At 53.4% G+C, this 22,852-nt stretch overlaps 1 protein-coding gene across 2 annotated transcripts in view; it reads right to left on the bottom strand.

Annotated features, from left to right (window-relative positions):
* TAF1C (TATA-box binding protein associated factor, RNA polymerase I subunit C) overlaps window positions 1-22,852 on the bottom strand; it is a 168,112-nt gene that overhangs the window by 5,845 nt on the left and 139,415 nt on the right. For both annotated transcript variants that reach the window (XM_063957484.1, XM_063957483.1), the window contains exons 11-13: window positions 22,577-22,712; window positions 15,654-15,782; window positions 10,108-10,285 (exon numbers count right to left, since the gene is read on the bottom strand). In XM_063957484.1, the coding sequence (XP_063813554.1) occupies window positions 10,108-10,285; window positions 15,654-15,782; window positions 22,577-22,712 (443 nt within the window). The remainder of the gene's footprint in view (window positions 1-10,107; window positions 10,286-15,653; window positions 15,783-22,576; window positions 22,713-22,852) is intronic.

Below are 22,852 nucleotides of genomic sequence, written 5' to 3'. Positions count from 1 at the left end.
ACCTCCAAACTCTCCTGAAGGAAGCCCAAGAAACGAGAGGTGAAACATGGCAGTATGAACCCTTTAGTGTTCAAACTAGAAGATGTAGCATTTCCATACTCGGTGGTAATTGTGAGACAGAACCAGTGTCCGAGATCGCAGCATAGTACAGACAGAGAAAAACCTTTACCTCTGAAAAGATTGGTTTTAAAAACTAGGATATAAGAAGAAAAGGATACAATAAATGAAAGTCCCACGGAACAGTTGTGGCATGCACTGTGAAAAGCAGCAGGTCCCCGGAAGTCGCAGAGAACTGTGGAATCTTCCAATTGTGTCGAGAGGCCCTGAGATCTATTTGCAGAGAGTCCCACTTTCAAAGGTGCTGTTGGAAGACTTCTGGATTGAGTGACCCTCCCTGGAGCAGAAAATGTGATGATATGGTACCCCATTCTAAGAAACTAGCGTCCGTTGACACAATGACAAATTCTAGTGACCAAGGATGATCACTGGAGATGATCGGAACCCAGCCACCAATGGAGAGATGACGTGTGCTGTTGGACAGAACGAGAAAGTGAAAGTAGAGAGGTGCTGAGCATTCTGTCAACTTTTAAAAAAGTTCTCATTGGAATTCCAACAAATCAAACGCGGGATACTGAATGGTCTTGAAGGTGGAGCTCATCATGCCTTAAAGCGCAATGAACAGCAAGATCAACGAACGAGGCATTGACAGTACCGTTCTAGCCAAGTTCTGCAGGGTCTGCTTTGGATTCCGATAAGAAACTTACTGGAGAGGTGTTGAAAAAAAAAACCAGAAACTGAAAGTGCCGACAAGGTATCAGGTGTGCCTTATCTAAATTCAGGATCCAGTTGTGATCTTGAAATACTTTTTTTGCAACCATAAAACTTACAAGGCCTTCATGAGCAGGTTGTCTACATAAGGTATGATTGTGAAACCTTTCTTGCACAGTAAACTCACCATTACGGGCACGTTCTTGGTGAAAACATGCTGAGCCGTGGCTATGTCGAATATTAGGGCCTGAATTGGGCGACTTGGATACTTTTGTAGTGATCGGATGTGACTGCAAATGGAGAAGAGAATGATGAACTGCCCAATTGAAAACAAAGAAACGTGTCTCCGACGTCCAGTGAGGGAAAAAACGTATTGGCCTCCATGGTCTAGGCCACTGATCGAAGAGATTCCATTTGAAAATGATCGACCCACAAGCTGCTGTTAGATGTGCAAAGATTCAAGATTGGTCAGAACTTGTTTGGCTTCTGAACAAGGAACAAGTTGGAGTAAAACCCCAGATTCCGTTTTAGCCGAAGAACTAGCGATGACGCCATCTGAAAGGTCTGGAATGTTGCCCAGCACCCAGACGTCTGAAGGTGACTCCATACAGCAGTCTCTGAACTGGAGCAGATGCCGTCCGAATTGTGACCAGACTGGGTGGAGAGATACCCCATTACACCGCTGCAGAGTGTTTGCCCCTAAGCGCTGACTGGCAGCAGAAAGTCTGCATTTAGAAACCATACCCCTTCCAGGGTAAAAGAGGGCCAACAAACTGGACAACGCGGGTCCTGGAAGAAAGGTACTTTTCCTACCGGTAGCCTGGGCAATGATTGCATCCAGTTCTGGCCTAAACTCAGTTGGACTATGAAGTTGTTCTGCCAATGCCACCACGAATCCTGTGAAGCCCTCAATTACTTTGTCGGGCCAAGTGTCTATAGCTAGCGCCAACTACGTCGAGGCTCGTAAAGGTGAGATGACGACCCTGGACGCTATAAAAATGGACCTGAGACAACCCCCTAATGTTTAATTTAGCGGATCTTTGAAAGACAGTGCCCTGAATAGACAGACACAGATGAGATGAGACACCGATTGGGTAGGCGCACACTGCCAGGAACAGGCGACCTCAGAGCAGCGCATAGAGGAACAGGAGTAGCAACAGCAGCAGCCGGATTCTCCCAGTGAGTGCTACAATCTTCACCAAGGCAGAGAATGACTGATGAAGAGCCTGGGCGACACTAGACTTCGCCTGGCAGTCCACGCACAATGCCCCAGAGTCCACCTGTCCACACAGTCATTTAAGATTTACAGTGGGCGCAAGTAAAATACACAGCAGCAAATTATTATTTTTTTGTACGAAGGGTTTGGCTTTGTCCGGTTGCCATGTGGCCACGCTTTGTATACCCCTTGGCTCCGCGGCTCCAGCGGAGTACTGTGAGGGGAAAGCACTTAGGCCAATAGCCGGCTGCATGTCTATTAGTAGGTTTCACTTTACCCTTGTACCGGCGTAATGGCGCCTTCCAGTACAGCGCTAGCACCCGCCACCCTGTAACAGCGTGAGAGAGCGCGCTCTGTCCCTGGGTCTATGTGGTCTGCACAGAGATTGGAGCCGCATGGGGATTGGTGGGGGGAGTCCTGTCTCCCCCCTGTCCCCACACCTCAGGGGAAATCATCGTTGCCTAATCCACAGCTGCCACTTACACCTATAATAGCGACGGCCAAAAGCGACAGCGCTGCAATCCTGCACCCTCCAAAAGTGTGAGTGCGTTACCGTCTCCTGATCCTAGCGATCTCCAAGGAGCACGTGGGAGGGTGCGCCAATGTGGAGTTCCACTCCCCTCCAGCGTGGCTGCCTCGCCAAACGTGCCCTACACAGTTAGGTACCTAAAGACGACTGGAATTGTGGGGTTGCAGGGGGAGGAGCTTAGACACAGAGGTGCAGTGCTGGGGCGTCAGGAGCTCCCATAGCTGCGGTGCCCAAAATACATTTTATTTAAACAGTCAGCGCCTAGTGCTGGTAACACATTCAAAGACGGCACCTAGCATCCATTTGTCCCGTTGAAAATGGCACCGCAGCAGAAATGTTAACCCCTTCAGTACTGCAGCGGGGTTCAGTATGAATTACCAGCGACCGACAGCGGCATCCCAGCCAGCAGTATGCCGGCAGCAAGGTGTGCGTTAGAAGCCCCTCCCCACAGTTTATATTATCCCTCTATGGGTGTCGTGGACAACCACAGAGAGAGAATAGCCCGTGGCGCCGGTATTCCAGTGTCTGCCGGGATCTCGACTAGCAGTGTTTTAACCGCTTGCCCTACGACGGCCATATTAGCCATGTGGGTCGGTTCTCCAGACCACACACGCTCAGTACCTCAAGATGAAGTCAGCAGAGAGGCGCAGTGTGCCGGGAGTAAAGGCAGCAGAGAGGCACAGTGTCCCGGGCGTAAAGGCAGCAGAGAGGCAGTGTCCTGGGAGTAAAGGCAGCAGAGAGGCGCAGTGTGCCGGGAGTAAAGGCAGCAGAGAGGCGCAGTGTGCCGGGAGTAAAGGCAGCAGAGAGGCGCAGTCTGCCGGGAGTAAAGGCAGCAGAGAGGCACAGTGTCCCGGGCGTAAAGGCAGCAGAGAGGCAGTGTCCCGGGAGTAAAGGCAGCAGAGAGGCGCAGTGTGCCGGGAGTAAAGGCAGCAGAGAGGCGCAGTGTGCCGGGAGTAAAGGCAGCAGAGAGGCGCAGTGTGCCGGGAGTAAAGGCAGCAGAGAGGCGCAGTGTGCCGGGAGTAAAGGCAGCAGAGAGGCGCAGTGTGCCGGGAGTAAAGGCAGCAGAGAGGTGCAGTGACCCGGGAGTAAAGGCAGCAGAGAGGCGCAGTGTCCCGGGAGTAAAGGCATTAGAGAGGCGCAGTGTGCCGGGAGTAAAGGCAGCAGAGAGGCGCAGTGTCCCGGGAGTAAAGGCAGCTGAGAGGCGCAGTGTCCCGGGAGTAAAGGCAGCAGAGAGGCACAATGTTCCGGGAGGAAAGGCCACACAGAAGCACAGTATTCCGGGAGTAAAGGCAGCAGAGAGGCACAGTGTCCCGGGAGTAAAGGCAGCAGAGAGGCAGTGTGTCCCGGGAGTAAAGGCAGCAGAGAGGCACAGTGTAAGTATCAAACTTATAGAACTTTGCAAAGGTGTTAGACCCCAACCAAGTAGCTGCTCGGCACAACTGTAAAGCCGAGAGCCCTCGGGCAGCCGCCCAAGAAGAGCCCACTTTCCTAGTGGAATGGGCCTTAACCGATTTCGGTAACGGCAATCCTGCCGTAGAATGCGCCTGCTGAATCGTGTTACAGATCCAGCGAGCAATAGTCTGCTATGAAGCAGGAGCGCCAACCTTGTTGGCCGCATACAGAACAAACAAAGCTTCAGTCTTCCTGACCCTAGCCGTTCTGGTCACATAAATCTTCAAAGCCCTGACCACATCCAGGGACTCAGAATCCTCCAAGTCCCGTGTAGCCACAGGCACAACAATAGGTTGGTTCATATAAAAAGATGAGACCACCTTTGGCAGAAATTGAGGACGAGTCCTCAACTCTGCCCTATCCACGTGAAAAACCAAGTATGGGCTTTTATGTGATAAAGCCGCCAATTCTGAAACACGTCTAGCCGAAGCTAATGCCAACAACATGACCACTTTCCACGTGAGGTATTTCAACTCCACAGTTTTGAGTGGTTCAAACCAAGGTGACTTGAGGAAACGTAACACCACGTTAAGATCCCAAGGCGCAACCGGAGGCACAAAGGGAGGCTGAATATGCAGCCTCCTGTACTTCAGAAAGAGAGGCTAATTCTCTTTGAAATAAAATGGATAAGGCCGAAATTTGGACCTTTATGGACCCTAATTTTAGACCCAAATCCACTCCTGTTTGAAGGAAGTGAAGCAGACGGCCCAAATGGAACTCCTCCGTAGGAGCAGCTCTGGCCTCACACCAAGAAACATATTTCTGCCATATACGGAGATAATGTTTTAACGTCACGTCTTTCCTAGCGTTGATCAGGGTAGGAATGACTTCCTCCGGAATTCCTTTTTCCGCTAGGATCCGGCGTTCAACCGCCATGCCGTCAAACACAGCCGCGGTAAGTCTTGGAACAGACAGGGCCCCTGCCGCAGCAGGTCCTGCCTTAGAGGAAGAGGCCACGGATCTTCTGTGAGCAACTCTTGCAGCTCCGAATACCAAGTCCTCCGTGGCCAATCTGGAACATGGAGTATTGTTCTGACCCTGCTTCTTCTTCTTATTCTCAACACTTTGGGTATGAGATGAAGAGGAGGAAACACATAGACCGATCTGAACACCCAAGGTGTCACCAGAGCGTCTACCGCCTGAGGCTCCCTTGACCTGGCGCAATACCGCTTTAGCTTTTTGTTGAGACGGGATGCCATCATGTCGATTTGAGGCAGTCCCCAACGATCCGTGATCGGTGCGAAGACTCCTTGATGAAGTCCCCACTCTCCCGGATGCAGGTCGTGTACCTGCTGAGGAAGTCCGCCTCCCAGTTGTCCACCCCCGGGATGAACACTGCTGATAGTGCGCTTACATGGCCTTCCGCCCAGCGTAGAATCCTGGTCGCTTCTGCCATGGCCACTCTGCTCCTTGTTCCGCCTTGCCAGTTTATATGAGCCACTGCCGTGACGTTGTCCGACTGAATCAGAACCGGTTTTCTCCGAAGCAATTCCTCCGCTTGACGCAGGGCGTTGTATATGGCCCTCAACTCCAGGACGTTGATGTGGAGACAAGTCTCTAGGTTTGACCAGAGACCTTGGAAATTTCTTCCCAGTGTTACTGCTCCCCAGCCTCGGAGGCTTGCGTCCGTGGTCACCAGGACCCAGTCCTGAATGCCGAACCTGCGACCCTCTAGCAGGTGAGCACTGTTCAGCCACCACAGGAGAGATACCCTGGTCCTGGGAGACAGGGTGATCCTTTGATGCATTCGTAAATGGGACCCGGACCACTTGTCCAAGAGGTCCCATTGAAAGGTCCTCGCATGGAACCTCCCGAAAGGGATGGCCTCGTATGAAGCCACCATCTTCCCCAGGACCCGCGTGCAATGATGCACTGAAACCTTTTTTGGTTTTAAGAGGTTCCTGACCATGGCTATGAGCTCCTGAACCTATTCGATCGGAAGAAAAACCTTTTTCTGGTCTGTGTCTAGAATCAGGCCCAAAAAGGTCAGACGCATTGTAGGGACTAGCTGGGACTTCAGTATATTGAGAATCCAGCCGTGCATCTGCAACGTCTTCATGGACAGAGACACACTGTCCAGCAACTTCTCCCGAGATCTCGCCTTTATGAGGAGATCGTCCAAGTATGGGATAATTGCGACCCCCTGCCTGCGCAGGAGCACCATAATTTCCGCCATTACCGTGGTGAAAATCCTCGTGGCCGTGGAAAGCCCAAACGGCAACGTCTGAAATTGGTAGTGACAGTCCTGCACTGCAAATCTCAGGAACGCCTGATGCGGGGGGGGGGGGGGGGGGGGGGGGAATATCGGAACAAGAAGGTAAGCATCCTTTATGTCCAGGGACACCATCCAATCCCCACCCTCCAGGCTGGCGATGACCGCCCTGAGTGATTCCATCTTGAACTTGAACCTCTTCAAGTACAGGTTCAGAGATTTTAGGTTTAAAATGGGTCTGACCGAACCGTCCGGTTTCGGAACCACAAACAGGGTCGAGTAATATCCCTCTCCTTGCTGGAGATGAGGAACTGTGACAATCACCAGTTGAATATACAATTTTTGGATTGCCGCCAACACTAGCTCCCTCTCTGACGGGGAAGCCGGCAGAGCCGATTTGAAAAACCGGCGAGGAGGCAAGTCTTCAAATTCCAGCCTGTATCACTGAGAAACAATCTCTAATGCCCAGGGATCCACCTGCGAGTGATCCCAGACGTGGCTGAAAAACCGAAGACGAGCCCCCACCAGATCTGCCTCCCCTCGGGAAGCCCCAGCGTCATGCCGTGGACTTTGCAGACGCAGGGGAGGACATCTGATCTTGTGAACTAGCTGTGTGCAGCTTCTTTACCCTGCCTTTCCCTCTGGCAACAAAGGACGATCCCCGTACCTTCTTGTTTTTATTGGAACGAAAGGACTGCGTTTGATAATGAGGTGCCTTTTTTGTATGCTGCGGGGGGACATAAGGTAAGAAATTCGACTTACCAGCCGTAGCCGTAGAGACAAGGTCCGAGAGGCCGTCTCCAAACAACTCCACCCCTTTGTAAGGCAAGGACTCCATATGCCGCTTTGAATCGGCATCTCCCGTCCACGGTCGGGTCCACAAGAGCCGCCTAGCAGAAATAGACATAGCATTTATTCTGGAGCTTAATAAACAAATGTCTCTCTGAGCATCCCTCATATACAAGGCAGCATCTCTGATATGCTCTATGGTCATTTAAATAGCATCCCTATCTAAGGTGTCAATCTCCGTAGATAAGGAATCTGCCCATGCCACAACCGCACTACAAACCCAGGCCGACGCCATAGCCGGTCTAGCAATAGTACCTGAATGAGTGTAAATGTGCTTCAAGGTAATTTCCTGCCTGCGATCAGCAGGTTCCTTGAAGGAAGCCGTATCCTGAGAAGGCAGTGCCACCTTTTTGGACAAGCGTGTCAGCGCCTTGTCTACTTTAGGCGAAGATTCCCAGCGTATCCTATCAGTTTGTGGAAAAGGATACGCCATAAGAATCATTTTGGGAACTTGTGGTCTCCTATCCGGAGATTCCCAAGCCTTTTCGCACAAGTCACTTAATTCAAATGAGGATGGAAAGGTGACTTCAGGCTTTTTCCCTTTATACATGTGTACCCTCGTGTCAGGGACAGGGTGTTGTAATATGCAAAACCTCTTTAATGGCAATAATCATGTACCAAATACCTTTTGCCACCTTTGGCTGTAATTTTGCATCTTCATAGTCGACACTAGAGTCAGATTCTGTGTCGGTATCTGTGTCATCGATTTGGGATATGGTGCGTTTCTGAGACCCCGAAGGGCCTGGCGCCACAGGGACAGGCATGGACTGGCTACCTGACTGATCCCTAGCTTCTGCCTTGTCTAACCTTTTATGCAATAGATTGACATTTGCATTCAAGACATTCAGCATATCCACCCATTCCGGTGTCGGCGTTGCCAACGGCGACCTGACATTCAAGCACTCCCCCTCCACATTAAGCGAGCCTTCCTCGTCAAACATGTCGACACACGCGTACCGACACACTTCACACACGCAGGGAACCCCTTTTCTGAAGACAGTATCCCTGTCAAGGCCCTTTGGAGAGACAGAGAGAGAGTATGCCAGCACACACCCCAGCGCAATGACCCTGGAGACCAACACAAAATGTTTTTCCCCAGCAGCGCTGTATATAATATGTTATCCGCCAATTATGTGCCCCCCCTCTCTCTTTTAAACACCCCTTCACCGTGTGTAAGCAGGGGAGAGTCCGGGGAGCTTCCTCTCAGCAGTGCTGTGGAGAGAAAATGGCGCTGGTGAGTGCTGAGGGAGAAGCCCCGCCCCCTCGGCGGCGGGCTTCTGTCCCGCTCAAACTTACAAAAATATGGCGGGGGCTCTTTTATATACATGTACAGTGCCCACCTGTATATGTATATAGTCTTTTTGCCATGTAGAGGTTTATATTGCTGCCCAGGGCGCCCCCCCTGCGCCCTGCACCCTTACAGTGACCGGAGTATGTGAGGTGTATGGGAGCAATGACGCACAGCTGCAGTGCTGTGCGTTACCTCAGTGAAGCTGAAGGCTTCTGCCGCCTGACGACTTCTGTCTTCTGTTCTTCCAGCTCTGTGAGGAGAACGGCGGCGCGGCTCCGGGGATGGACGCCCAGTAAGAACCTGCGTTCACCCCCTCTGGAGCTAATGGTGTCCAGTAGCCGAGGAAGCAGAGCCTATCTTTGACAAGAAGGTCTGCCCCTCTCTCCTCAGTCCATCGATGCAGGGAGCCTGTTGCCAGCAGTGCTCCCTGTGAAAAAGTAGAAAAAATCCAAACAAAAATGCTTCTAGGCAGAGAAAACTCAGGGGAGCTCTCTGCAGTGCACCCACCCTGCTCTGGGCACAGTGTAAAACTGAGGTCTGGAGGAGGGGCATAGAGGGAGGAGCCAGTGCACACCCAGAATCCAAAGCTTTCTTAGAGTGCCCTATCTCCTGCGGAGCCCGTCTATTCCCCATGGTCCTTACGGAGTCCCAGCATCCTCAAGGACGTTAGAGAACTCAGGAGAGCTCCCTGTGACACTTTGAAACTGCTTTTAAGAATAATGCACTTTATGTTGTATACCTATTCCCAATAAATTGTTAATATCCCACCCATATCGAAAAAGTGAATTGAGAGTGTGGATATTTATTTGGGGTATAGCACATCTTTCTGGTAACAGCACAAAAACCTTTCATCAAAAACTTTTCCCTGTCAAACTTCACAAGCTTAAGTGTTTGCTTGTTTCAGATGAGAGGTCTTTGCTGCAGTATTTCCAGTTAAATGCGCAAATTTACCTGTCCAAAATTTTTTGCTAACTGTCCCGGGAGTAAAGGCAGCAGAGAGGCACAGTGTCCCGGGAGTAAAGGCAGCAGGGAGGCACAGTGTCCCGGGAGTAAAGGCAGCAGGGAGGCACAGTGTCCCGGGAGTAAAGGCAGCAGGGAGGCACAGTGTCCCGGGAGTAAAGGCAGCAGGGAGGCACAGTGTCCCGGGAGTAAAGGCAGCTGAGAGGCGCAGTGTCCCGGGAGTAAAGGCAGCAGAGAGGCACAGTGTCCTGGGAGTAAAGGCAGCAGAGAGGCACAGTATCCCGGGAGTAAAGGCAGCAGAGAGGCGCAGTGTCCCGGGAGTAAAGGCAGCAGAGAGGCGCAGTGTCCCGGGAGTAAAGGCAGCTGAGAGGCGCAGTGTCCCGGGACTAAAGGCAGCAGAGAGGCACAGTGTCCCGGGAGTAAAGGCAGCAGAGAGGCGCAGTGTCCCAGGAGTAAAGGCAGCAGAGAGGCGCAGTATTTTGGGAGTAAAGGCAGCAGAGAGGCACAGTGTCCCGGGAGTAAAGGCAGCAGAGAAGCACAGTGTCCCAGGAGTAAAGGCAGCAGAGAGGCGCAGTATTTTGGGAGTAAAGGCAGCAGAGAGGCACAGTGTCCCGGGAGTAAAGGCAGCAGAGAGGCACAGTGTCCCGGGAGTAAAGGCAGCAGAGAGGCGCAGTGTCCCGGGAGTAAAGGCAGCAGAGAGGCACAGTGTCCCGGGAGTAAAGGCAGCAGAGGGCAATAAGTCAGGCAATGAGTGTTATGGGAGGACATTATGCGATATAAGAGGTTTCGGCAAGATGACCATGTGACACAGCGACATTATGTTACGGCACCTGAATATTGCAGCATCTGGGTCTCCTGACTGTGCTGAGTTCCCAGCAGAATCTTATTTGGACTGTCGGTCACCCCCCCTGGGATTACAGTGACATAGGCCGGGGGTCTCTCCAGCATATGGTCCCATTTAACCAGCGGCACCACGGGGAATCTCTCGTCCATAATGTACAGTGAGAACTATGGAAAAAGGAGAGAATTCTGTACAATGTAACCGATACGGTGTGTAATAAGCAGAAAGATTACCCTAGGTACGCAATGGTCAGAGGTCTCCAGAGTTTTTATAAACTAAAAAAGCTAATTTTCTGAAATTAGAACCCATTGGTCAAAAATTTTAGTAAACCCCATTTTCTTCCTTGCTCCCTAGGGGACACAGGCATTATGCTGGGCGTAGGCTGAGCAGAAGAGACTGCTCACCAAACAGTTAAAGTTTTGACTTCCCGGTAGCCCGGGCTTCTTCTCCCCTATACTCAAGCCCCGGTACGCCAGGTAAGTAAGCAAGTCCAAGGCAGGAGCGAGAAGAAGAAGGGCGAACGGTACACATAGATCCAAACACACATCAGAGATGGACAGGGACACCAGAGACAGAAAAACCCCCCAAGCCAGGTGCGTCAGGGTGGGTGCACTGTGTCCCCTATGGATCTCGAAGAAAAGGATTTAACCAGGTAAGAACAAATAATCTTTTCTTCCTCGCTCCATAGGGGATACAGGGATTATTCTGGGACATCACAAAGAAATTCCCCAAAGGGAGGGAACGCTCCTGGGCTGCACTGAGAACCCTCCACCCTGAAAGCCACATTTGCAGAGGCAAAGGACAGAAGACCGCGTAGCCAACTTGCAAAGCTGCTATGCGCAGGCAGCATGGCGAGATGACCCCGAACCCACCAACCAATAACCACGTACGTGTGGCAGATGGTCAAATGGAACCATGTGGCCAAGGTCTGCCAGGTAGACGGAGAGCCCCGTTTGTGAAAACCATATAGTACAACAACGAAATCTGACTTATGGATATCCTTAGTTTGGTCCGCGTGGATTCGAAGGGTCTCTCAGCATTCCAAGGGGCCTTCTCCAGTGAAGCATCAGGTGATTGAAAGGCCGGGACCACAATGTCTTGGTTGATGTTTAAGAGAGTAACTACCTTCAGAAAGGTAGCTTAACAGTGTCCGAAGAACAGCCCGGCCCAAGTAAAAAACCAGAAAGACATGACAGAGCACTCAAGACTGACACCCTCTGAGCCTCCACAATAGCCAGAAGAAATACAGTTTTCCATGTGAGCCAACAAATGTCCGAGTCTAAGGGCTCAAAGCGAGAAGACTAAAGAGCCCGAAGCACCAAATACAACTCCTATGGAGCCACCAGAGGAAAAAATGGGGGCTGCATGTGGAAGACTCCCTAAAAGAAAATCCGCAAACTCAGGATTTAACGCAGTCAGTATCTGGAAGAGTACAGAAAAGGTTGAAACCTGTATTTTCAAAGAAAGGTGCAAACCCAAATCCAGACCTGTCTGCAGAAAAGAGAGGACACATCAAACCTTGTGATAAATTCTAGCAGAGGTGGGTTTACAGGCATTTAGCATGGTATGAATACACAACCTGGAAAACCCTTTTGCTCTCAGGACGATCAGAGTCACTCTGTCAAATTGAGCTGAGCCAGGTCTGGATGAAAGCACGGGCCCTGTAACAGTAGATCTGGCCATAGAGGAAGACGCAGAGGGAGCATCTCAGGAGATCCGTGCACTGAGCTCGTTGCGGCCAGTCAGGCGCTGCCAGGCTCACAGTGCAGCATTCCATTTTTACCTTGTAGAGAACCTGTGAAATGATTGAGATCAGAGGAAGATGTACAAGAGATGGAAGGCCCACCGAATCGCTAAGGTGTCCACCAGAAGAGCTCCTGGTTCCCTGGTGAAAGCAGTAACTCTGCAACTTGTGCATGTGTTGAGACGCCATCAAGTTGATGTGCGGAAAGCGCCCAAGCAATGCACCAGTAGCCGAAAGACGTTCGGATGAAGAGCCCACTCTCCAGCATGAATGTCCTGGTGGCTTAGAAAGTCTGCTTGGAGGCCAGGCGTCTGGGAGACCACGGCTGTTTGCCTAGGGGCAAACGCTGTTTTGGATGACGCAACAGAGGCTAAAATTTTGACCAACTCACGACCAAAAAAATTCCAGAGAATAAGGAATAGCCTTACGGGCTTCTTAGAGACTGTCTGTACCCCAGGAAAAAAGCCATAGGGCTCGCCCAGCTGAGATGAAGGAAGCCGACACCTTGGAGGTTAGGATTCCTGTGTCAAGGGCCGCCTCGCCCAGGTAGACCGTTTCCCTGATATGTACCACTAGGGATAACTGGTCCCTGTGGGAAACAGAGCAGAGTCTCTCTTCCACGGAGTCCGCCCAACTGCTGATGGCCTTAGCCACCTAAGCAGACACCAAAGCCAGATGTGCGATATCAACTGCATGGGAAGAAATAACTTTAAGGAAGTCTTTCAACATCCTGTTGGATCCTTAAGAGAAGCCGTACTAGGGTAGGAAGGGTACAGTTCTTAATTAGGTGGGCAAAATGTGTGTCAACTGGAGGAGGATACTCCCACTTGGTATATTCCTCAGCAGGGAGAGGATAAAAAGTCACAATGCGCTTGGAGACCTGAAAGCGCCTGTTAGGAATGGTCCAAGCCTCCGCTAAAAGTTCTGCAAGCCGTGCAGACTTAGGGAATTTCACCAAAACTAGTTTCTGATGTTTGAAAACTGGATCTTTGGACTCCTCATCCTAGATTGTAAGGACCAATTTAATTGCCTTAATTAAGGACGCTACATTCCCTGAGACAGGTATTCCTCCCGGACAGAGGTCTCAACGTCAGAAATAACAAATACAGCCTCCTCAAGGTTGGAGGAAACCTCAGAGTCTGACACATAACCAGACTGGGGGAAGAGCTTTTCCGTCTAAATGGTTTGCGCTTGGAAACATGGTCATTTATCCAGCATTCTGCTGGAATGAGGTAGACACCTGCACTAAATCCTGCATTGTCTAACAGAAGGATCTCATCCATGGTGGTTCCAAAGAAGGTGGTTGCAGATTAGACTGTGCCCCTGTAGTAGGGGGGATGGATGCAGGGATTGACAGACGATCAATCAGCTACAACATTACCTGCAGCTGGTTGGAAGCTGTGGATGGCACCTCTCACTGTATCTGTGCAGCACCAGATACAGAGACCATCCTGGACCAGATCCTGTGGGGATAGACCAGAGGAATAAGATCTGCATGTACGCAACACAGAAGCCCCCACATGTTTTGCTCTTGGAAGACATGTTGTGGCCGGAGATCCCCCTGCCACATGGACAATGAAACCGAGGATCTAGGCTGCCCATCTCTGGAGCCCGATTTCAGGCTGCAGATGGTGAGCTGGGTCCCGGGCAGATTCCTGGAAGAAAGTTTAGGTGGGAAAACTTCCCCTAGCCCAGACTGAACGTCATCAGGGCAGATACCAACCCTCCAGGTTGGGACAGTCAAAGGAGAGTGACCACCCCCCCTCTCCATAGAGGACAATGGTAGCTGTGCATGTGGCCAAGGAATGCACAGCACATGAGTAAACAATGATTGGTTGAGAGCAACAGGGTTGGCTTACCCCCTGTGGTATTGTGTATTGGAGTAGTATAGAAGGAGGGCTGCAGCCCTATGAAGAGTGTATTATACCAGTTTCGTTCTGCTGTAACATCTGCTGTATTGCCGAGTTCTTTTCAGAACTATTTGGGCAAATAAACATCATCTGCCTCAAGACGACCGCTTCATCTTGTGACCTGCAGGGCTAGGCGAAACCTAGCTCCGTTCTTCGGCTGTCCAGGGTACACCCAGCGTCTCCAAGCTCCGCCTTTCACCTGCTACCGTGCCGTACTTGGGCAAGTGACTATTGGGGATTCATCAACACCACACAGGGGTGGTAAGACAGCGTGTCGACGCATAGAGCAGACCCGTGGTTCCAGACGCCACGGCAACAAGGAGCCTGGTGGTGGCAGCATAGTACACGCCCACTGCGCAGTGGGTGGAGTCAGTAACAGACCGTTACTGGCGGTAAGCAGGAATCCCCTATTTGGCCAGGTCCTGTGTGACCTAAATCTCCATTCTGTAACTGGGGGCGGGACGCGAGGCGGTGAGGGCTTTCGTACAGAACTGTCCAGTCACATATGTTATAGATATCCACAGCAATCCACACACACTAGGTTACAGTAATAGAAGTGTGCAACTAAGGGATAGTCCAATGAAAGGACGCACAAATTGAATAATAAATGGGGTGTATTACAGGGTGAACCCCTCACCATGATTACATAAGGGCTAAATGTCCAGGAAAGGCAGAGAGACTGCGGAAGGTCTCCCCTCCCTCAGGATCTTTGTGAGGGAGGGGAGAGAAGGAAAAGCCGAGTAGCGGGTCGCCTCCCTGAGGGCATATGCCAAGGCCGGGGGAGGAGCTAATGGGGAGAGGCTACCTACCGCTTCTGACATGAAGCACCAGGGCAATGGCTGCCTACTGCTGTAGAGCCTCATTACCAGTGTGCCCTGGTGGACTAGCAGAGGTGATGGCGACCCAGATGCCTGTTGTGAGTGCCGCCAGTGGTCTCCTCCACCAGAGATATAAGCCACCCCAAAGTGGTTCCCTGCAAGCGGGAAGCCACCTTACCTGTCCCTCGTGGGCAGCCGGTTGCGGTCCTCAGTGTGCTGTAGAGCATCCAGCCGAAGTCCAGCTTCAGGTTGGTGGAGCAGTAGCTCAGGCATCATACAGGACGCCCAGCGCTGCCCACTCAAAGAATTAAGTAAAAGAAATAAAGATGAACAGGATCCCGACTCCTGTAGGCACCAAACGAAAACTGTCCTGGCTGGAAGAACGAGCCTGGGCTGCCGGAAAGTCAGAAGTATAACTGTCTGGTGTGCAGTGTCTTCTGTACAGCGTATACCCAGCACCATCCCTGTGTCCCCTATGGAGCGAAGAAGAAAACTACCTTTGTAAAATTCAGGCTAACACACATAACTGCTGTGACCGTCAGACATGGAGGAAGAAGAGGTCTGGAGCTCTATTGCTGGATCCAGAGTCGACGACTTGCACACTGACTGGCTACCACACCCCCCAAACAGGACCTTTGTACAGGTAACCCAGACCAGAGATTTAGTAATACATTGCACTGTGATAAAGAACCAACCAATCAGCTCCTAACTGCCATGTTACAAGCTGTGTTTGAAAAATGACAGAAGCTGATTGGCTGGTTCTTTATCACCGTGTAATTAATCATTCTCCAAGGACTGATAAATCCGGGCCCCATTATGGAAAATAAGGCCTGGACCCTGCGTGAGGACTCCTCCAACAATTGTCATTTCCGTAGAGTCCACTCTTGAAAAACTTGCAGGAACGTCTCTTCAGAATAACCAAGGACAACCACTTTATTCATACACAAGGTGTGTCCGAGAGGGGGTAGAATGATGCCTACTGGTAATCCTATCACGCGGGCAATAGCTGTCTTCTGGGTATTAGAACGTACCTGGCACACGTGTTCAATAACATGAGAATTACCTGGGTGGTCACAAGAAAGAGTTCAGGATTCGTCTCCCTCAGACAGTGCGTCAATATCACCCTCTCCCCCCTCTGGCACAAAGACTCCTGTCCGATCCGAAACAGGTCCCAACCCTGAGCCTCGGGCACCTGAGGAGACACACAGCGACATCAGTCACACACACACACACACACACACACACACGTCCCATCCCTGAGCCCCGGGCACCTGAGGAGACACACAGCGACATCAGTCACACACACACACACACACACGTCCCATCCCTGAGCCCCGGGCACCTGAGGAGACACACAGCGACATCAGTCACACACACACACACACACACACACGTCCCATCCCTGAGCCCCGGGCACCTGAGGAGACACACAGCGACATCAGTCACACACACACACACACGTCCCATCCCTGAGCCCCGGACACCTGAGGAGACACACAGCGACATCAGTCACACACACACACACACGTCCCATCCCTGAGCCCCGGACACCTGAGGAGACACACAGTGACATCAGTCACACACACACACACACACACACGTCCCATCCCTGAGCCTCGGGCACCTGAGGAGACACACAGCGACATCAGTCACACACACACACGTCCCATCCCTGAGCCCCGGACACCTGAGGAGACACACAGCGACATCAGTCACACACACACACACACGTCCCATCCCTGAGCCCCGGACACCTGAGGAGACACACAGTGACATCAGTCACACACACACACACACACACACACACGTCCCATCCCTGAGCCCCGGGCACCTGAGGAGACGCACAGTGACATCAGTCACACACACACACACACACACACACACACACACACACACACACACACACACGTCCCATCCCTGAGCCCCGGACACCTGAGGAGACACACAGCGACATCAGTCACACACACACACACACACACACACACACACACACGTCCCATCCCTGAGCCCCGGACACCTGAGGAGACGCACAGTGACATCAGACACACACACACACACACACACACACACAGGTCCCATCCCTGAGCCCCGGACACCTGAGGAGACACACAGTGACATCAGTCACACACACACACACACACACACACACACACAGGTCCCATCCCTGAGCCCCGGGCACCTGAGGAGACACACAGCGACATCAGTCACACACACACACACAGGTCCCATCCCTGAGCCCCGGACACCTGAGGAGACACACAGCGACATCAGTCACACACACACACACACACGTCCCATCCCTGAGCCCCGGACACCTGAGGAGACACACAGTGACATCAGTCACACACACACACACACACACACAGGTCCCATCCCTGAGCCCCGGACACCTGAGGAGACGCACAGTGACATCAGACACACACACACACACACAGGTCCCATCCCTGAGCCCCGGGCACCTGAGGAGACACACAGCGACATCAGTCACACACACACACACACGTCCCATCCCTGAGCCCCGGGCACCTGAGGAGACACACAGCGACATCAGTCACACACACACACACACACACACACACACGTCCCATCCCTGAGCCCCGGGCACCTGAGGAGACACACAGCGACATCAGTCACACACACACGTCCCATCCCTGAGCCCCGGACACCTGAGGAGACACACAGCGACATCAGTCTCACACACACACACACACACACACGTCCCATCCCTGAGCCCCGGGCACCTGAGGAGACACACAGCGACATCAGTCACACACACACGTCCCATCCCTGAGCCCCGGGCACCTGAGGAGACACACAGCGACATCAGTCACACACACACACACACACACACACACACACACACGTCCCATCCCTGAGCCCCGGGCACCTGAGGAGACACACAGCGACATCAGTCACACACACACGTCCCATCCCTGAGCCCCGGACACCTGAGGAGACACACAGCGACATCAGTCACACACACACACACACGTCCCATCCCTGAGCCCCGGACACCTGAGGAGACACACAGCGACATCAGTCACACACACACACACACACGTCCCATCCCTGAGCCCCGGCCACCTGAGGAGACACACAGTGACATCAGTCACACACACACACGTCACATCCCTGAGCCCCGGACACCTGAGGAGACACACAGCGACATCAGTCACACACACACACACACACACACACACACACACACACACACACACGTCCCATCCCTGAGCCTCGGGCACCTGAGGAGACACACAGCGACATCAGTCACACACACACACACGTCACATCCCTGAGCCCCGGACACCTGAGGAGACGCACAGTGACATCAGACACACACACACACACACACACACACACACGTCCCATCCCTGAGCCCCGGGCACCTGAGGAGACACACAGCGACATCAGTCACACACACACACACACACACACACACACACACACGTCCCATCCCTGAGCCCCGGGCACCTGAGGAGACACACAGCGACATCAGTCACACACACACGTCCCATCCCTGAGCCCCGGACACCTGAGGAGACACACAGCGACATCAGTCACACACACACACACACACGTCCCATCCCTGAGCCCCGGACACCTGAGGAGACACACAGTGACATCAGTCACACACACACACACACACACACACACACACACGTCCCATCCCTGAGCCCCGGACACCTGAGGAGACGCACAGTGACATCAGTCACACACACACACACACACACACGTCTCATCCCTGAGCCCCGGACACCTGAGGAGACACACAGCGACATCAGTCACACACACACACACACACACACACACACACACGTCCCATCCCTGAGCCCCGGACACCTGAGGAGACGCACAGTGACATCAGACACACACACACACACACACACACACACACACACACACACACAGGTCCCATCCCTGAGCCCCGGACACCTGAGGAGACACACAGTGACATCAGTCACACACACACACACACACACACACACACACGTCCCATCCCTGAGCACCGGCCACCTGAGGAGACACACAGTGACGTCACACACACACACACACACACACACACGTCCCATCCCTGAGCCCCGGCCACCTGAGGAGACACACAGTGACATCAGTCCCACACACGCACACACACACACACACACACACACACACACACACGTCCCATCCCTGAGCCCCGGCCACCTGAGGAGACACACAGTGACGTCACACACACACACATACACACACGTCCCATCCCTGAGCCCCGGCCACCTGAGGAGACACACAGCGACATCAGTCACACACACACACACGCACACGTCCCATCCCTGAGCCCCGGACACCTGAGGAGACACACAGTGACATCAGTCACACACACACACACACGTCCCATCCCTGAGCCCCGGACACCTGAGGAGACACACAGCGACATCAGTCACACACACACACACACACACACACGTCACATCCCTGAGCCCCGGACACCTGAGGAGACACACAGTGACATCAGTCACACACACACACACACACACGTCCCATCCCTGAGCCCCGGACACCTGAGGAGACACACAGCGACATCAGTCACACACACACACACACACACACGTCACATCCCTGAGCCCCGGACACCTGAGGAGACACACAGCGACATCAGTCACACACACACACACACACACACACACACACGTCCCATCCCTGAGCCCCGGGCACCTGAGGAGACACACAGCGACATCAGTCACACACACACACACACAGGTCCCATCCCTGAGCCTCGGACACCTGAGGAGACACACAGTGACATCAGTCACACACACACACACACACACACACACACACACGTCCCATCCCTGAGCCCCGGCCACCTGTGGAGACACACAGTGACGTCACACACACACACACACACACACACACACACACACACGTCCCATCCCTGAGCCCCGGCCACCTGAGGAGACACACAGCGACATCAGTCACACACACACACACACACACACACACACACACACACACGTCCCATCCCTGAGCCCCGGCCACCTGAGGAGACACACAGTGACGTCACACACACACACACACACACACACACACACACACACGTCCCATCCCTGAGCCCCGGACACCTGAGGAGACACACAGCGACATCAGTCACACACACACACGTCACATCCCTGAGCCCCGGGCACCTGAGGAGACACACAGCGACATCAGTCACACACACACACACACACACGTCCCATCCCTGAGCCCCGGACACCTGAGGAGACACACAGCGACATCAGTCACACACACACACACACACACGTCCCATCCCTGAGCCCCGGGCACCTGAGGAGACACACAGCGACATCAGTCACACACACACACACACACACACACACACACACACACACACACGTCACATCCCTGAGCCCCGGACACCTGAGGAGACACACAGCGACATCAGTCACACACACACACACACACACGTCCCATCCCTGAGCCCCGGACACCTGAGGAGACACACAGCGACATCAGTCACACACACACACACACACACACGTCCCATCCCTGAGCCCCGGGCACCTGAGGAGACACACAGCGACATCAGTCACACACACACACACACACACGTCCCATCCCTGAGCCCCGGGCACCTGAGGAGACACACAGCGACATCAGTCACACACACACACACACACACGTCCCATCCCTGAGCCCCGGACACCTGAGGAGACACACAGTGACATCAGTCACACACACACACACACACACACACACACACACACACGTCCCATCCCTGAGCCCCGGACACCTGAGGAGACACACAGTGACATCAGTCACACACACACACACACGTCCCATCCCTGAGCCCCGGACACCTGAGGAGACACACAGCGACATCAGTCACACACACACACACACACACACACACACACACACACACACGTCACATCCCTGAGCCCCGGACACCTGAGGAGACACACAGTGACATCAGTCACACACACACACACACACGTCCCATCCCTGAGCCCCGGACACCTGAGGAGACACACAGCGACATCAGTCACACACACACACACACACACACGTCACATCCCTGAGCCCCGGACACCTGAGGAGACACACAGTGACATCAGTCACACACACACACGTCCCATCCCTGAGCCCCGGACACCTGAGGAGACACACAGCGACATCAGTCACACACACACACACACACACACACACGTCACATCCCTGAGCCCCGGACACCTGAGGAGACACACAGTGACATCAGTCACACACACACACACACGTCCCATCCCTGAGCCCCGGACACCTGAGGAGACACACAGTGACATCAGTCACACACACACACACACGTCCCATCCCTGAGCCCCGGACACCTGAGGAGACACACAGCGACATCAGTCACACACACACACACACACACACACACACACACACGTCACATCCCTGAGCCCCGGACACCTGAGGAGTCACACAGTGACATCAGTCACACACACACACACACACACACACACGTCCCATCCCTGAGCCCCGGACACCTGAGGAGACACACAGCGACATCAGTCACACACACACACACACACACACACGTCACATCCCTGAGCCCCGGACACCTGAGGAGACACACAGCGACATCAGTCACACACACACACACACACGTCCCATCCCTGAGCCCCGGGCACCTGAGGAGACACACAGCGACATCAGTCACACACACACACAGGTCCCATCCCTGAGCCTCGGACACCTGAGGAGACACACAGTGACATCAGTCACACACACACACACACACACACACGTCCCATCCCTGAGCCCCGGCCACCTGAGGAGACACACAGTGACGTCACACACACACACACACACACGTCCCATCCCTGAGCCCCGGCCACCTGAGGAGACACACAGTGACATCAGTCACACACACGCACACACACACACACGTCCCATCCCTGAGCCCCGGCCACCTGAGGAGACACACAGTGACGTCACACACACACACACACACACACACACGTCCCATCCCTGAGCCCCGGACACCTGAGGAGACACACAGTGACATCAGTCACACACACGTCCCATCCCTGAGCCCCGGACACCTGAGGAGACACACAGCGACATCAGTCACACACACACACACACGTCCCATCCCTGAGCCCCGGACACCTGAGGAGACACACAGCGACATCAGTCACACACACACACACACACACACACACACACGTCACATCCCTGAGCCCCGGGCACCTGAGGAGACACACAGCGACATCAGTCACACACACACACACACACACACACACACACGTCCCATCCCTGAGCCCCGGACACCTGAGGAGACACACAGCGACATCAGTCACACACACACACACACACGTCCCATCCCTGAGCCCCGGGCACCTGAGGAGACACACAGCGACATCAGTCACACACACACACACACACACACACACGTCCCATCCCTGAGCCCCGGGCACCTGAGGAGACACACAGCGACATCAGTCACACACACACACACACACACACACACGTCCCATCCCTGAGCCCCGGACACCTGAGGAGACACACAGCGACATCAGTCACACACACACACACACACACACACACACACACACGTCACATCCCTGAGCCCCGGACACCTGAGGAGACACACAGTGACATCAGTCACACACACACACACACACAGGTCCCATCCCTGAGCCCCGGACACCTGAGGAGACACACAGTGACATCACACACACACAGTCACACACACACACGTCCCATCCCTGAGCCCCGGACACCTGAGGAGACACACAGCGACATCAGTCACACACACACACACACACACACACGTCCCATCCCTGAGCCCCGGACACCTGAGGAGACACACAGCGACATCAGTCACACACACACACACACACACACACGACCCATCCTTGACCCCAGGGACACAGTGACATTAGTCACACACACACACACACACACACACACACAATACAGGTGTATAACCTCAGCGTCTCAGTTATTGCCGTACAGTACAGTCACCCTGATATCAGCCGCCTGCACTCCTGTCCTGTCCGCAGTGGTGAGTACACGTGGGTGTGCGGTGAAATCACTCCATCGCCAATGAGAATCATCACGGAAGAAGAGGGTGTAAGGATTATGCCGAACTTTCTGTAACCTGCGGGAATATAAATATTACACAGGGGAGGGGGGCAGAAGCAGCCTAGTGAGGAAGGGCTGGAGGTGGGGGGTACTACAGCAGGGTGACTGGGAGACGGGTGAGGGGGGACAGCTGCAATACACTGCCTGATCCAAAGG

Source organism: Pseudophryne corroboree, chromosome 1 (assembly GCF_028390025.1).
Source record: "Pseudophryne corroboree isolate aPseCor3 chromosome 1, aPseCor3.hap2, whole genome shotgun sequence".
NCBI lineage: Eukaryota > Metazoa > Chordata > Amphibia > Anura > Myobatrachidae > Pseudophryne > Pseudophryne corroboree.
This window is presented reverse-complemented; position numbering and strand designations above follow the sequence as displayed.